The sequence below is a fragment of the Urtica dioica genome, chromosome 4, assembly GCF_054948205.1.
Source record: "Urtica dioica subsp. dioica isolate 48M chromosome 4, U.dioica_male_clone48M_v1_H2, whole genome shotgun sequence".
In the NCBI taxonomy this organism is placed as follows: Eukaryota; Viridiplantae; Streptophyta; class Magnoliopsida; order Rosales; family Urticaceae; genus Urtica; species Urtica dioica.
The window spans coordinates 8,208,153-8,223,538 of NC_142759.1; the positions used below are offsets into that span (position 1 = coordinate 8,208,153).

At 33.5% G+C, this 15,386-nt stretch overlaps 2 protein-coding genes across 4 annotated transcripts; one reads left to right on the top strand and one right to left on the bottom strand.

The window, feature by feature from the left end:
• Nucleotides 1–1,701: 1,701 nt before the first annotated feature.
• LOC149400028 (PI-PLC X domain-containing protein At5g67130-like) lies at nt 1,702–7,617 on the bottom strand. 3 transcript variants are annotated; one of them, XM_089610928.1, is made up of 9 exons: nt 7,496–7,617; nt 7,190–7,277; nt 6,962–7,084; nt 6,568–6,705; nt 4,741–4,839; nt 3,167–3,467; nt 2,420–2,643; nt 2,235–2,321; nt 1,702–2,161 (listed from the first exon to the last, which is right to left on the bottom strand). In XM_089610928.1, the coding sequence occupies exons 2-9, from the start codon at nt 7,268–7,270 to the stop codon at nt 1,973–1,975; spliced, it is 1,242 nt and encodes a 413-aa protein (XP_089467054.1). In that variant the 5' UTR covers nt 7,271–7,277; nt 7,496–7,617; the 3' UTR covers nt 1,702–1,972. The 3 variants fall into 3 exon arrangements, with proteins under 3 accessions (XP_089467054.1, XP_089467052.1, XP_089467053.1); XM_089610926.1 differs by having other exon boundaries at nt 7,475–7,615; XM_089610927.1 differs by lacking the exon at nt 7,496–7,617 and adding an exon at nt 7,371–7,468.
• A 2,328-nt stretch (nt 7,618–9,945) lies between these two features.
• OTC (ornithine carbamoyltransferase) lies at nt 9,946–12,979 on the top strand. The gene is made up of 5 exons (XM_089613440.1): nt 9,946–10,204; nt 10,715–11,049; nt 11,978–12,112; nt 12,211–12,486; nt 12,597–12,979. The coding sequence occupies exons 1-5, from the start codon at nt 10,042–10,044 to the stop codon at nt 12,777–12,779; spliced, it is 1,092 nt and encodes a 363-aa protein (XP_089469566.1). The 5' UTR covers nt 9,946–10,041; the 3' UTR covers nt 12,780–12,979.
• The last annotated feature ends 2,407 nt before the right edge of the window (nt 12,980–15,386 follow it).

Below are 15,386 nucleotides of genomic sequence, written 5' to 3' on the forward strand. Positions count from 1 at the left end.
ACGCAAAACAAATGAACCCAAAGCAAAAAAAAAAAAAAAGGAATCGTATAAACTTCTTTTATCCTTGGAAAAATCGATCCCCCTAAAATGGAAAATGATCGACTTTTATAGTTAGCTTATGGTCATCTCCTTCTCTCGACTTGCTCCACGTGTACGGCGGAAAACAGTCTATATCTCGCCGATCTCGTGGCTCATCCTCTTCTTTAGGCGACTTGACCGTTTCCTCGAATGAGTGGCTAGTATACGTTATTTTGACGAGCTCATCTTTCAGAGACGTAAGGCTTATGGGCATCGGACTCCGATCTGGGCCTTACTGCTCCCTTGCTCCGGGAGAGACCATCACTGCGCTAGGCCGAACTAGCGATCATCTCGAGCTCTTTGGACCGAACTGGCTTTGAGCCTAGTTGGTCCAACTCGTTTGGGAAAGGGGGCGATATCCACTCCCACAATTACCACACCATATCCAACCCAACTTAAATTAATGATATCAGTTTTGACGCCTTCTTTTTTTTTTATAAGAATATGTAACATACAATCAAATGTGGAAATTGCATTTGATATATGATATTGTGTCTTTGTGAATTTATCGCAAAATAACGTCTTATGTCGCGAAAAATAGTGTTTACAAGTTGTAAACAATCATTTTTTAATAGTTATAAATATTATTATTTTTTGCAGTTTTGGATTTTCATTAACTTTGCTTACAGTTTCATTTTTGAAATAATATTTTTCTAAAACCATTAAAAATCAATACTATTTTTGAAATATTACACAAAAAACACTTTTTAAATTTTTTTCAAATAAAAACGGTGCCATAGCTAGCTATGATTGTCTAAATAAAAATAAAAGTATTAAAAGTCGTTCACTTGAATATACTCTAACGGAATATGGAAATTGCCTCAACTAGCATAAACTTATATACTTTTGATTAAAATAAGTCAAACTATGTTTTTTGACATTTTTACTAGTAACTATAGACCTATATATTTATAATTATTGTTATTTGTATATTTATAAGTTATCAATTTACGATAACTGTATACTTTTATGTTTAGAGTTATTAGTGTCAAAAAAATATATTTTAATTTATTTTGGTCAAAAATATCAAAATTGCTATTAGTTGTTGCGGTTATAATACTTTGGATATATTTTGGTCCAAACTACTACATTGTTTGGTATGTACTTCTAAGCCCAATTTAACAAATTTTCCATGTTAAGTAAGGCGTGTGATAATGTATTGTCGTTTTTGGATTAGGGCTAAGATTATACTTTGTGGGAGAGTTGAGCATATAACCACATTAGATATCCGCTTTGCATTTTCGTACTCTTTCATGATTGGTCAAGTCCGTGCGGTGTCGCGCACCCTTTAGATGCACAAATTTCGACTCCTCCTCTTGCTTCTCAAGTTCGGTCTTGTGGACCCCACATGTTATCTTTGTGTCATTCAGGGTTTTTTTTGCGTTCGGTGCATGAGGATATTTTACATGTTTTATATAATTATAATAACAATATGAATAAGATCCTTCACTTTTAAAATTATGGATAAGATATCAATTTGCATGATATTGAAATGTGAGAGTGTAAGTTTGATTACTTAAGAAGTTAGGGTATAATTTTGAAAAGTGGGGGTTTTTTTTTTTTACTCTCTATTATAACATATAGAGTCATTTATTTAATTTTGTCGAGTTGCTCGTATGGGAATGGGTAGAAGAAAGACTGTCAATCAATTTTGAAACATTCAAATGAACACACAAAAAGAGTGCACCATGAAGATATTTGTACATGAATCCGACGATTGAGAGGATAACGGAAATGTGTTCAACTCTACTAACTAAACCAAAGAATACAATCACATACTCATGTAGCAATATACATATAGACTTGCAACATTACGGGAACAAAAATAGCGAATTCCGTGTGAAGCCGGTAAACTGTAAGAGTCTTGGTCCCAAAAACGTGACATTTCCACAAATCAAAATGAGAGCGCTATGATAGCGAAAATCAACCCCGAGAACCACTGCAACCGAACCGGTCTGTTACCGAAAGGATTAGAGTTCGAGGAATTTTGTGAAGACGTCGATGTGGGACTCTCCTCAGTTGTCGCTGCCGGTGGAGGAGGAGAGATCGGCGGAACGTCGCACGTGCCAAATTTTGAATTTTCCTGCTCATAGAGCAACAAAAATGATCTCAAATGTCATGTACTTTGATTTAATTTAATTTAATTAATTTTTAACCTTGCAATAGGCAATGTTGTCGCATCCACATGTCAGCTGACCATTTGCTCGATCAACAGCTTCTGCGGCTCCCCCGCCATCACTCCTCTGCAGCAAGAAGAAAAGGAAAAAAAAATCATATCTATATTTCTTTATGCAAAAGATGTGATTATTTTGGAAGCAATAATGGAGAGAAAATGTGTGACCTGGTAGTAATCGACTGTGATGAAGTTCGGCCACCTATTGCCAGCTGCTTTATGACAAGTTCCCAACATGGTAGCCAACGGAGCCGAGTTTTGTGCACAAACTGCGGTGGCGTTCGGGGTGTCCGGGAAATAATTCTGCAACACCAGCGATCTTGATGTCGTGTTCATCGCAGCCGATTCGCCACGGTTCGGACATGACCCAGATTTCATACCACCATTTCCATCTATTACACACATGAAAATTAAGTTCCACAGCTTAGGGATGCCTTAAATTTGCATACAAGTTCAACATATGTAATATATTTTAAATAATTGATTATATGATGTATGACGTAAAAATTGACTTATTAAAAAAAAAAAAACTAGTTGAGAATAAGAGGAGTAACGCACAACAACAAAATTTTGAAAATTAAAATTTTCATCCAATTCTTTTTTATCGATTTTTAGCCCAAAATTATATGATTATTTCAAATTTACCCCCTGACTGCAGTGCATGGGTTCTCATTCTCTTCTAGAAGAAAACTCAACCATGTACTTGGTAGGTATTTCACACACAGTTGAACTCTAAACCCCATGAAAGGACAAATTATAGACTCATGAGAAATTGAAATCCATACCTCAAAAGAACAAATTATGACCCTTACCACTGCAAGTAATTAACTCTCACTAACAAGTAGCAATACACAAGAAGAGACATATTTTTCAACTATGGGTTCAATAGTATGTTTAGGGGAAGAGACTACTTACATTGGTTTTCAACCACATAATTCCACTCGTAAGCAAACCCTTCGGCTTCCTTGTTTTTCTTCGAGGTAAAAACAACGAGCCTCTGGTCCTTCTCTGCCATGTCATCGATGGTCGGCCAATCCTCGCCGTCCTTTGGCATCCGCGACACTGGAAACAAGTGCTTGGTGAGCCCGGCGGCCTTGAAGACCTTCGACAAGCCCTGAGATGATGTCACGTAGTCCTCGATGAAAATCGTGACAATCTCTGAAGGATTGGCTTCTAAAAACTTGTTGATCTCTTGCAGGACGTTGATTGCAGGTTGCTGCATAATGCAAATAGCAATCTCACTTGTTAAGTGAAAAGACATTAATTAAAGTTCATTAATATATATATATATATATATATATATATGTATATATTGGTAGTTGAATGAAGAGAAAAGCTAATTTGTTATTACTTAAATATATATATTAATATTGTCATTATATTCTTTTACACTAGTGTATTCGTATACATTACTTTTTTTTTTACGTTACTATAACAATTGTATAATTGAAGTAATTGGTTTTACTTATTTAGAGAAGAAATAATTACTGTACTATGTAGTCAATGTTTAGCTTTACTTGTCTAACCATTGTAAGACATAGCTCTAAAAAAAATAGAAAAATTATATAGGCTAAGCCACTTGAAACGTGGAAATTGCAATCTAGCCAACGTTTCAGCTAAGTTTCAAACATAACCACAATTGATGATGTGACTTTTATTAGTCATTTAACAATTTACATGTTTATCCTTTGTTTAAAAGTCGGCTGAATATCTCGCCTATTTATTTTGGTTTATTTTCGTTTATTTATTATACGCATAAATAAAAATTAACGAAAATTTATTGACGATTCACAAGTTACTTATTTTAATCAATATTTAATTTGTTTCTTATATTATATTCATTAATGATTTTCCTTTTAAATATTCAAATTTGAATCCAAGCATGTACTAATCCTGATGATGTTGTTGACTTTCTTATTAGTAGGACTCAAACGTTGGCTACTGTTTTATTTTCACTCATTTAAACCACACAAGGGTATATTCGATATTTCATAGTCGTAAATTTCAGTAAATGGTTAGATTATAAAATTTACCAAACGTGTCCTAGATCTTAAATACCACGTTTCAACAAGATTACGTTGCTAGTTTGCCCAAAAAAATAACTGCATGAGTCATGAGTCATGACACAGGCTATTTTACTAAAGCCTAAGTTTCAAATAATTAGATTTCTTTAATGAAACTGGATTTCTATAATGAAATCTAGTCTAATTTGTCAACGTTTTAGATGTTAATTTCAAAATAATAGTGACAATTCAAGTTAAGGATGATCATTCAATTAGTAGGTAAGGTGTAAGTAGCCATAATAAATTATACTAGTTAATAAGAATATGAAAGTGTCTATATTTCATTGATTTTTTTTATCCGACTATATTTCATTGATTGCCTAGTCATGGTTCCGTTTTAGAGATATGATTCCAATTTCCACACATTGGCTTATTTATTTGTCTTTAAGAAATGAGAGCGAGGGAGATATATGATGTTTGACTCACAAATGCAGTGATGTTGTAACATTTCCCTCCAAATGAATGGCATAACCAAATATCATTCATGAAGTCATACATGTCCAACATGAGGCCACGAACTCCGTTCTGCGATAATAAACAGAATAAAGACAGTATTCATTAATGTACAAGGAAGAAGAAGAATTATCGTAATTAAATTCCAAAAGACAAGAATAATGTGTAGGAAAAAAAAAATTCAAGGATTTCAATATCATAAATTACAACGGCATACGACAGACTATCATTTACCGATCATCAATAGCGATTTCGCAATTATGTTGTTGTTAAGGCCAGCTCAAAAAAGGTCGGAACCATGTACAACGATTAAATTTCAGTCTTCGATAATTTTATTTTAAAAAAAATATTATTTATGAATTGTTTAAAACTAAAAGTATAAAAATAGTTTATACGAGACGTTAGAAAATAATTTAAGCTAGTATACAACAACAGATAATTTTTTTAACAATTTATAATAATATACATTTTCTAATAAAATCATAATATATAAATTTTTTTTTATAAATGTGTAATAATTCAATTTTCTTATAGAATATTACAAATTACTATAAAAACTTCTGTCAATATTCCATATCTCCATACAAAATTTGAACCACCGCTAATATTATTGTAAACCTCAGAATTAACCATGGTGTGCCATAGAAGACATGTCATGTAGTGGTTGGATGTAAAGGGCATTGAAATATGGGAATCAGTTCAAGTGGATTGGTTGTGACTTGGAATAATAAACTTTTCAGTTAATTAATCAAATAAAAAGGGAAAATAACAGGTGAGCGTGAATGCTTGATCTAAAAGCTTAATAAAGGAACAATAATTAAGAACTGGAGTTATCTCACACACACACAGAGTCTCCCTGAGACAGATTGAACCTCACTCCCTTACTGCGACACTTTCCAATTTCTGTCGCTATTACTTTTTTACCGATAAATCTTATTCTTTTCCCATTTTTGTTCTTGTCTTGTTTCCCCTTCTAAAAATACCTTTTTTCGCATGCCCTATTTAGATTTACTTTCCCATTCCCATTCAAGTGAATTTCGTCTATGTCGGTGCCTACTAAACTAACTACTAATCACTATAAATAATATAGTGTTTAATCAAAGTATGAAACAGATCCTAAACAAAAGTGAAGCAACGATTTAGATTTTATAACAATTAAATGACATGGACATGGTCGCTATAAACATGAATATTTATTGCGTTTTGCTTTCCTCAATCCCGCCATAAATGTTTCATTTATATCTTTATTTATTTATATGTATATTCAGGGCCACTTTATTTGTCTTTTATTTATGACTACTCTTTTGCTGAACAAGTGTTCATTTGGTCAGATCTATACCCACAACAGTGATGTTTTTAGACCCTATCGTAAAAATCAACTTCATGAAATTTTTAAATCGAAATTATATCATGTGGCAAGCTGAGGGGAAAACAACGCGTCTCGTTCATTGAAAAATAATAAATTTCATATTTTTTTTAGAAAAATATTATATCGTATATGTAAGTAATGAGTATTTGATCTTAGTCAAATAATGACTAACACTATTAATTATTATTGTGTGCATATAGTACATTATTATTTCTTAAACGTTGAGAAGTAGACGCATATAATTATGCCAAGTAAAAGTCCATCCTTCTAACTAACTTCTAAGAAGTGGTTGCAGATAAATCATGCAAAGGTAAAGTTTCATTTCTGTTTAATTATTATTTTATTTTACATTCTAAACAGAAATGAATTTTTTTTTTTTATATTTGCAAAACCACTGCTTCATCTAATAGCATACAAATTGAGAAACTCACATTGAGCTGAGAAGCGACGGTGTCTTCTTGATTCATGGGAGCGACAAGGAACGAACCGGTCGCCGATTTATCACCTGCTCTTGCGAACGAGTTGTGAGTCGTCAACCACGAGTACTTGTTGAACGCCAAATTATCCACCTGAATTCAAAGTTGTAATAACAGCCACACACACACACACAAAAAAAAAAAAACAAAAACAACAAATTTGTTATATATACAAGATTAAATTATTATTCAACAGTAAAAATAAAAAAAAAACTGTTTACGATCAATAAAATTAAAGTTTTTTTTTTGTTTTGGCTAAAGCCTTATTTATGCAAGTATATATATATATATATATATATATATATATATATATATATATATATATAAGAACTGTTTGAGAGAGTGAGACCTTGGAAGTCGGGCTGAGAGGTTGAATCCGAACGCATCTGGGTCGGGTATTTCCATTGGCTGCGCAAGTGTCGCATTTCAGACCGGAATCGCAACCGGCGTTCGCTGAGCATGTCTCTCCGATCTGAAATGTGAAATGGGATTTATGATGAAACATATATGTATAAATATATGTATGTATCAATTATAAAAAAAGGGAAAATGAAGAAAAGAAAGAACAAAAAGAAACCTTGAGGGCGAAGGAGTGATATTGGAATAAGAGGCAAAGTGCAAAGAGAAAAGCTTGGTGTTTGACGTGGAAAACTTCCATTCTTACTCTGCAAAAAATGAACGAGGAAATGTGGTGAAGAGAATATGTGGCGTTTGTCTGAGACAGAAAAAGAGAGAGAGAAAAAAATAAAACAGAGGACTTTTGAGTTTTGAATGTGGACAATTCCTTCGTATAGATATTTTTCTCTGTGTTGTGTTGTTGAACTTGGATTATTTGTCTATGGGATTTATTTGAATATTTCACCTTGACAATAAAAAAGAAAACCTGAAGGAGTAAAACCGCTATTGAATGACACAAAGGTTTGATTTGGTTTGGTGGAGAACAGGAAACGTGTCCTTGTCCATTTTGTTGAGTGACTGCGTCGTTGCCTTTGTTTTCCTATGACAGACGTGACAGTATCTTTTTCTTTTTTTAATCTTTTAACGACGATTCGGCTAATTTTTTATTATTTTAATTATAACGAATTTTTTTTAAAGGAATTATTCTACTTTAAAATGATAAAATATTTAATTTTATAAGAGTAAGATGAGTATAAATGCAATAGTAGTATATTACAAACAAACATCTTACATTTCTTAACAAATTAGAATGAGACCTCGAGACAATAATAATATGATGAAATCGCTATGCGAGAACTTCCAACGAACGAAATACATATCAGACTAAAATTTGAACAACTTATTGATTCTTTCAAAAAAACCTTAAAAGTATCAAAATGCTCGAGCACCACTAACTATGAAGAAAAATGTTCAAGTGTTTGCACAACCAAAAAGACTAGAAGAAAACGCAAACTAAGAACCTGAAAGATGATTAAGTCATTCGGAAAACACAAAAACCACCATAATATAGTAGACAAAATATCAAAGGTTACACAAACCAAATGCAAAAAATAAATTAAACTAGCCAAAACCCCTAAAATCAAGGGCAAAACACACAAAATTGAAAGAAACAAAAAAATATTAATAATCTAAAACTTACATCAGCTCTATAAAAAACTCATCAGAAGAAACAAACAACAGACGCTACCAATGCAAGAGAGAGGTTGCAGTGGAACGGGCCACGGAGCCGGGAGAGGTGAAGTGAGCGTACGACCGTGACAACGCCATAAAGATGATCGGAGATGGAGGCTTCGCAGGCATGACCGAATCCGCAAAAAACGTTAAATATTACAACTATAAGGTAAATTCATTTTTCTTGATATATTTCGTAGTTAATCATGAGTAATCATATATTATTATTATTATCATTATTATTGATTTTTAAATGTTTTTCAAGTTTATTTGAAGCATAGATTGTTCTTCATTTTCTGAAGGACTCGTCATAGAATCTACATTTACTACAGTCATTTGGTCATATTTTTGTACAAACAAATGGTCACAAAATATATGTTGTGATTAATTTGTCATCAAAATTACAATTTCCACCGAAATTTTCTCGTCCGACAAGGGAATTTATGAAGATGAACATTCTTAATAATTGTGTTTACATATCACCTTTGAAAAACTACATTCTCTATGAGTTATCCCATCAAAAAAAATTTCGTTACGTACTGACGGCTGACTTGAAATTAGTTGTAGTTTTCTTTTCCCACTCGTTAAAGTCATATAATCGCAATTTCATGTTCTTCGTGTGCGATAAATTTTGGACATAAAGATTTAGACTTTATTTTACTTTTTTTTCTTATAAATTTTTTTAGAATTTACATCTTATTCTCACATAAATAGTTGTTGGAATTGTGAAGCCCAAATGCTACGTCTCGACCCAGCTGAAGCTAACCAGTTAGCAAGTTGGGCTGCAAGTATAGAAATGACAGGGCTTGTAGTGTCGTCCAGGACTGACGCTCGTTAAGTCGTCTCATGCGTCACAGATTTGAACCGTCGATGGTTAATGAAGACTGATGGTCGAGATTAAAGCACCAGGGGTATCGTACGCATAAAGTCCTTTGTCGATCAATGAAGATCTAATCTCTTTAGTTTTGTTCTTGAGTGATTTAGGTTTTCTGTGGGTTCAATCAGAAAAGTGTGAGATTGGAGTTGCGATATGTGAGAGTGAGACACGGTATAGTGTTCTTGATTACTGTAAACTTTTGGCGTATATTGTCTTTCCGTATTGCTGTTGTATGGAGAAACTTGGGTCTGAGAATAAGATTTACAGATACTAGTGAGGGAGTTTCACCACCGGAGCTCAACGTGCAGTATGTGTGTTTTACACCAAAGCTCAGAAAAAATCCTTTGCGTCTTTTATTTTATGCTCTAATCCGATTCCTATTTGTGTGTTTGGCTGATCACTTGTCTTTTAATTATTTCGAAAAATCCAAACAATAAATTTAAATAAATTGCCTCATGCATTAACTAATCGCAATAAAATTGTTTTGGAAATGAGAACCTTAGAAAATATTCTTATAGATCACAATCTCTAGTAACGATATATCGAGGCTCCACAATTAAATTTGATTTATGGAGTAAAAAAGTGGGTTCTGAACCGAGGGAGAGAAAGATTAAGAGTTAAAGTAGAGGTTTGAAATAGTAAATGAATGCATTTATTATGAACATTGAAAATGAGTAAATTTTGCAATTAAATTAGTGTGTATATAAAAAAATAAAAAAGGTGTACGATTGTGTATATTTGTCAAATTTCTAACTAAAGGGGTGAACTTGAAAAGAGTATAAAAAATCGAGTGCTTACTGCAATTTCCCCTAGATTGTAAAATAATTTAGCCCTAATCGTCTCTAGAACGCTCTCACTTTCACTCGGACTCGCTCTCGCTCGATCAGTCTCTCTCTCACTATCGAGAATCGACCACACTCATCATGGCGTCTATTTCGTTTAATGTCTGTATCCCCAACGACTGTCGTTCGTCCACCCACACTCTCCTGCGCTCGCACCAGAAATCCATCGGCATTTCCTCGCGCCGACGAATCTCGTGCCAGGCTCGCTCAGCTGCCTCTTCCTCAGCCTATGTCAATACCAAAGGTCAGTCATTTGGTTTTTCTGTCGAGCACTTTGTTATTGGAGGAAAATGAATGCAGAAAATGTTCCGATTCTAGTATCGTGGCATTTCGCTCTCTAACCACCTCGTTTTCATATCCGCCTTTTGGTTCTATTGCTTCGATTGCGTATGTGTATTTTGGTAGGACTCAAATTGCACCTAATTAGTTCAGTGAATTTCGCTTATCGTTCACAACGCCTAATTCTGAGCTCAAAAAACATTTGGCTTAAATATATTGAAAAAAAACTCTAAATCTTAATAATACGCATGATATAATACATCCACATTAAAAATATTGATGAAATGAACTTAAATGTATTCAATATCGAGTTTTTTTTTTTTTAATACATTTGGTCTTTTTGTTAATCTCTTAAGAGTATAATACATAGCGCAAACTAATCCAAATGATTGGCATGACGTTTAAGTCTTATGGCAAGGAATAATCTTTAAAGTCAATTATTACCATTTTATTCGTGTTGCCTTTTGACTGGCAGAGGAATCGGGGCTGAAAGACTTTCTGCACATCGATGATTTCGATAAAGCGACTATTGTGAAGATCTTAGATAGAGCTCTAGAGGTTAAGGCGCTGATAAAATCCGGTGACCGGACATTTCTCCCTTTTAAAGGGAAGACTATGGCTATGATCTTCGCCAAGCCATCCATGAGAACAAGAGTGTCGTTCGAGACTGGGTTTTCCTTGCTGGGCGGCCATGCTATATATCTAGGACCCGACGACATCCAGATGGGAAAGCGAGAGGAAACTCGAGACGTTGCCCGCGTCTTGTGTCGCTATAATGACATCATCATGGCCCGCGTCTTTGCTCATCAGGTACGCCGGTGAGTTTCTTGTGTTTGTGTACTTTAGTTCCACACATGACTGAAAATGAGCTGAATGTGTCTATGAACAGCACTTGGTTCAATCATGAAGTCTGGTGGCTTTGTGAAGCTTTTCAAGGGAATTGGTTTACAAGGTTGTAATAGGCTAAAAAGGGAATCAACGCAAGGCAAAAGCCTATATGTATATATTTCATCATAATTAAGTTTATATATAACTAACAACAAAAAACAGTCTTACACTAGTCAAGCTTAGTCCAATGCTCAAATACTTGATAAAATTATAAGACCAAAATTACTCAGATTTTTAACAGAGCCATTATTTCATTATCAGAAAACCACAGTATTAACAGAGACTGATCGCCTTTCATTAAGTATTAGTTAAAGAATCGTAGTTTTGACTTAGCGTGATTATCTCGTTTAAGTTAAGTAGTTCTAATTTGTATAATTATTAATAAAAGTTTGTCTCCTCGCCAAGTGCCTAAAACAAAGGCCCAAAACTAACCCTAAACAGATCTGAAATGGCTAAAAAATTCCTTCAGATCTGAGCCACTGCGCCTCAAATGGATCAGTGGCCGAGGCATACGCCTGTTTTAACCTTGAATTGGTTAATTTGGAAGAAGGAACACATTCCCACATACCCTTTATTTAGATCTCCATCTAAGTACTTAGAGTCCTATTTTCTTTTTATTTTTCTGAAATTCTTATATTTTTTAGTCCACTCCTTCCTGGACTAGGATCATTAACCATCATTATTAGTGTGTTGTGCACTGTCTTGTCCGTTCACCTCTAATTCTTAAAGATACTTGAGGGATCTACACTTATTACTTGTCTTCGCAAACCCTCTCACTCGGGGGGTTTGTTACGGATGATGCTCTAGGAATTACCAAATGGGTTTAATTTGTTGGTTCCTTCTCTTGCAGGACATATTGGATTTGGCGAAATACGCATCCGTACCTGTTATCAATGGCCTAACCGACTATAACCACCCCTGCCAAATCATGGCCGATGCCCTCACTATGATTGAGCACATCGGCCACATAGAAGAAGATACTAAGGTTAGAGGACCGCCCTTTTGTTCAGTCCGTACATGTCCTATCACGTTAGAGCTTCAAAATAATTTCACAATTTTCTGTTATCATCTCTCGGGAATCAGGTCGTGTACGTCGGAGATGGGAACAACATCGTGCATTCTTGGTTGAAGCTAGCTTCCGTTATCCCATTCCACTTTGTTTGTGCTTGCCCAAAAGGCTTTGAACCCGACGAGGCAACGATCGAGCAGGCACGGAAGGCTGGTATCAGTAAGATTGAAATCACACACGATGCCAAGGAAGCCGTTAAAGGAGCCAATGTCGTGTACTCGGACGTGTGGGCAAGCATGGGCCAGAAAGAGGAAGCTGCGCATCGTCGTCAAGTGTTCCAAGGCTTTCAGGTGAAAATCTTCGATTTTTTTTTTTTTTTAATCCGATCGAGCCGATTTTCATCAAAGAGCTGGTTCGATTGGGGTTATAGTGACAATTGTTCGGAATGGCGTCGTTCCAGGTGGATGAACGGCTTATGGAATTAGCGGGCCCGGATGCTTTTTTCATGCATTGTTTGCCAGCGGAACGGGGAGTGGAGGTGACTGATGGAGTGATCGAGGCTGAAAACTCCATTGTTTTCCCGCAAGCTGAGAATCGTATGCATGCACAGAATGCCATAATGCTTCATGCTCTTGGCCTGTGAACCCTCGCTGTAGAGACTTTTTTTCCGGCCTTAGAATCGCGAGTTTAGTTTGTACCGAGAAGCTACATGTTAAAAAAAAATTATATTCTAAATGTTATGGGTAACTATAGACCATTTGGAACAGTTGGCGAAAATAATTCAAACCGTTTTTTATACCGGTTTAGGTTTTCATCTATTCGTAAGTTTTATTTTTATTTTTATTTTTATTTCTTTTACGAAGTTAATTATAGAAAATAGCTAAAACAAAAAAAATTTGTATTATCTTTTAGTCTTGCCGTGATCATTTTCAACACAAAATTCTTTAGCTTAAATTCGTCGGTTAAAAATGGAAAACTTGTAAATTTTGGAATCGGACTGATTTGATCTAAACCGGTCTGAAATTGCCCCAGATTGTTGGAGTCCATTTTAAAATGACGAAATTATCTGGCATACAGGCTCTCAAAACTTATTCCACAAATATCGTCTAATTTTTTTTATACTACAAAATATCGCCTCTCTGCCGTTTTTTACTATTCCTATAATTTTCTACATAAGAATTGAGTTGGATGGCGAGTTAAAGACCGCATATAGTGATATATTACATGGAATACTGGTGTTTCAAAGTGTATTTCACATATATCGTCCAAAAGTTTTTACTGTACAGTTCCATCAGCAATTTTTGCACTATTTCGGGTTTTATTTTGAAAGGGATTTTATATATTTTTTATTTATTAGAAACCTTATACTTGTGTCAACTTTTGGAAATCGATATTGATATTGTTAGGAATAGGATGAGCTTTAAAATTTTGAATGATTTATCCAGATTAGTTAGCGGGCTCAACGATTGGAGAATGGGCCCATTATGTGACTTACATTGGAAAGCCAATGAAAATTTTAAATTTATAGGAAATAGAAAGGGATAAAGAGGTTTTGTTTTTCTCTTATGGTGATCATTTATTTAGAGCATCTCCAACGTTAACTCTAAAATTTTATAGATAAAACTCTAAAATTATATGTTTGGTACCATTTTTACGCTAGATAAATAGTGTTTCAACGAATTTAGTATAACGTTATTTAAAAAATTTTAAGCATTATTTTAATTTGATTATAGTAATTATTTATAATTATATTTGTTTTAAGTGTTGATAATGATCATGAACGAGCAATAACAAAATATGTGCATATGATGCGTAAACAGTAATTAAATTTAAAATTTGACAATTTTATTATTTAAATAAGGAGATATCATTGTTTTTTTTATATATAAAAAACACTCATTCGTGATTGTTCTATTATTCATGTCAAATTTTAACTTTTAATTGATTTTAATAAAATCATATGGGTTTTGTAATAATTGCGTCAAACTCCCAAAAAAAAACGAAGAAAATTAGAGGAGAAATATTTATGCAACTATCGGGAAGGTACCCGTGACGTATGCTTTAAACTTACATTAAGTAGCAACGTTAACAGTATTGAGTGGAACTCTGAAATTATGAATTAGTATGTGACACGTATCTTTCGTGGTACTGTGCTCTTAAGCGTCACTATTAATATTTAGAGAATCGGTAAAAAAAAAAAAAAAAAAAAAAAAAGATCCAAATATGGAAAGGTCCATCTCCAAAAAGTAATAGTAAGAAAAGAAAAATAATATATGAAGAAAGAAAAATGTGGTTTCATTTAAACTTTCAAGTTTTACCCTACCCCCACCCCAAAGAAAAGAAAAGAGTGTATATATATATTTTAAGTTAAAAGAAAAGAAGATTTGTGGTTTACTCTTTCAACTTCAAAGTACAGGGCAGCATCGTTAGCTTTCCTCATTCATTTTGATATTTCTATTTCCTTTTCAATCTTTTTTATACTGTTATTTGTTATTTTTGTATTATAGTATACATACCCGATTGTTATCTTTCACTCGCGTTTTCTTATTTGGATTTTAACTAATATATATACACACTTTATACATAGACATACGTATTTATATATTGGAGAAAGAGTGCATTTAAGTAAGTACTTGTACCTATGTATGTTCTCTCTTTAACCTTTTTCTTTTCACTTTTACGTTTAAGCGTAACCCTAATTTTTTTTTTCCCCGAAGGGTTAAAACTAATGTTGGTGAATTAATGAAAGTATGGCACTCATTGATGAATTTTCAATTAGTTTAGACTAGCTTTCAACCGAAATTTAGATATAATGTTAGGAGTTTAATAATTTTATTTGTTAGGTCAATTGAAATCAACAGAGATTAACCAAATAGTTTTCATTTATTATACTCAATATTTATATTTCTTTTAGATACGGTTTTCATTTAATTGAAACTATAATAACGAAGGACTATATACTATTTAAAAATTAGTAATTTAAAATTAGATCCTAATTATTCAAATATTCAAGAAAGAACTCAATTCGTGATAATGTCTCACATAATATAACACATGCACTTTATCTTATTTAAATTATTTTTTTTAATTATTAGATAGCTAGGCTAAAAACGTAGGATATCTTAAGTGACCATATACATACTCGATTTACTAAATTAAGTTTTGTCAATAAAAGTTATTAGCTATAATTAAAATTAAATTACTTAATTTTATTTTATCAATATATTATAGTATCTTTATAGTTGAACAA

What these genes read in the sequence shown, in the direction of transcription:
- OTC (XM_089613440.1), top strand. Translation starts at nt 10,042, where the DNA reads ATGGCGTCTATTTCGTTTAATGTCTGTATCCCCAACGACTGTCGTTCG. An exon ending in AGCCTATGTCAATACCAAAG is followed by an intron (nt 10,205 to 10,714) that starts GTCAGTCATTTG and finishes TTTGACTGGCAG; the next exon opens with AGGAATCGGGGCTGAAAGAC. An exon ending in AAGTGTTCCAAGGCTTTCAG is followed by an intron (nt 12,487 to 12,596) that starts GTGAAAATCTTC and finishes GCGTCGTTCCAG; the next exon opens with GTGGATGAACGGCTTATGGA.
- LOC149400028 (XM_089610928.1), bottom strand. Translation starts at nt 7,270, where the DNA reads ATGGAAGTTTTCCACGTCAAACACCAAGCTTTTCTCTTTGCACTTTGC. An exon ending in ATCACTCCTTCGCCCTCAAG is followed by an intron (nt 7,085 to 7,189) that starts GTTTCTTTTTGT and finishes TTCACATTTCAG; the next exon opens with ATCGGAGAGACATGCTCAGC. An exon ending in CTCTCAGCCCGACTTCCAAG is followed by an intron (nt 6,706 to 6,961) that starts GTCTCACTCTCT and finishes CTTTGAATTCAG; the next exon opens with GTGGATAATTTGGCGTTCAA.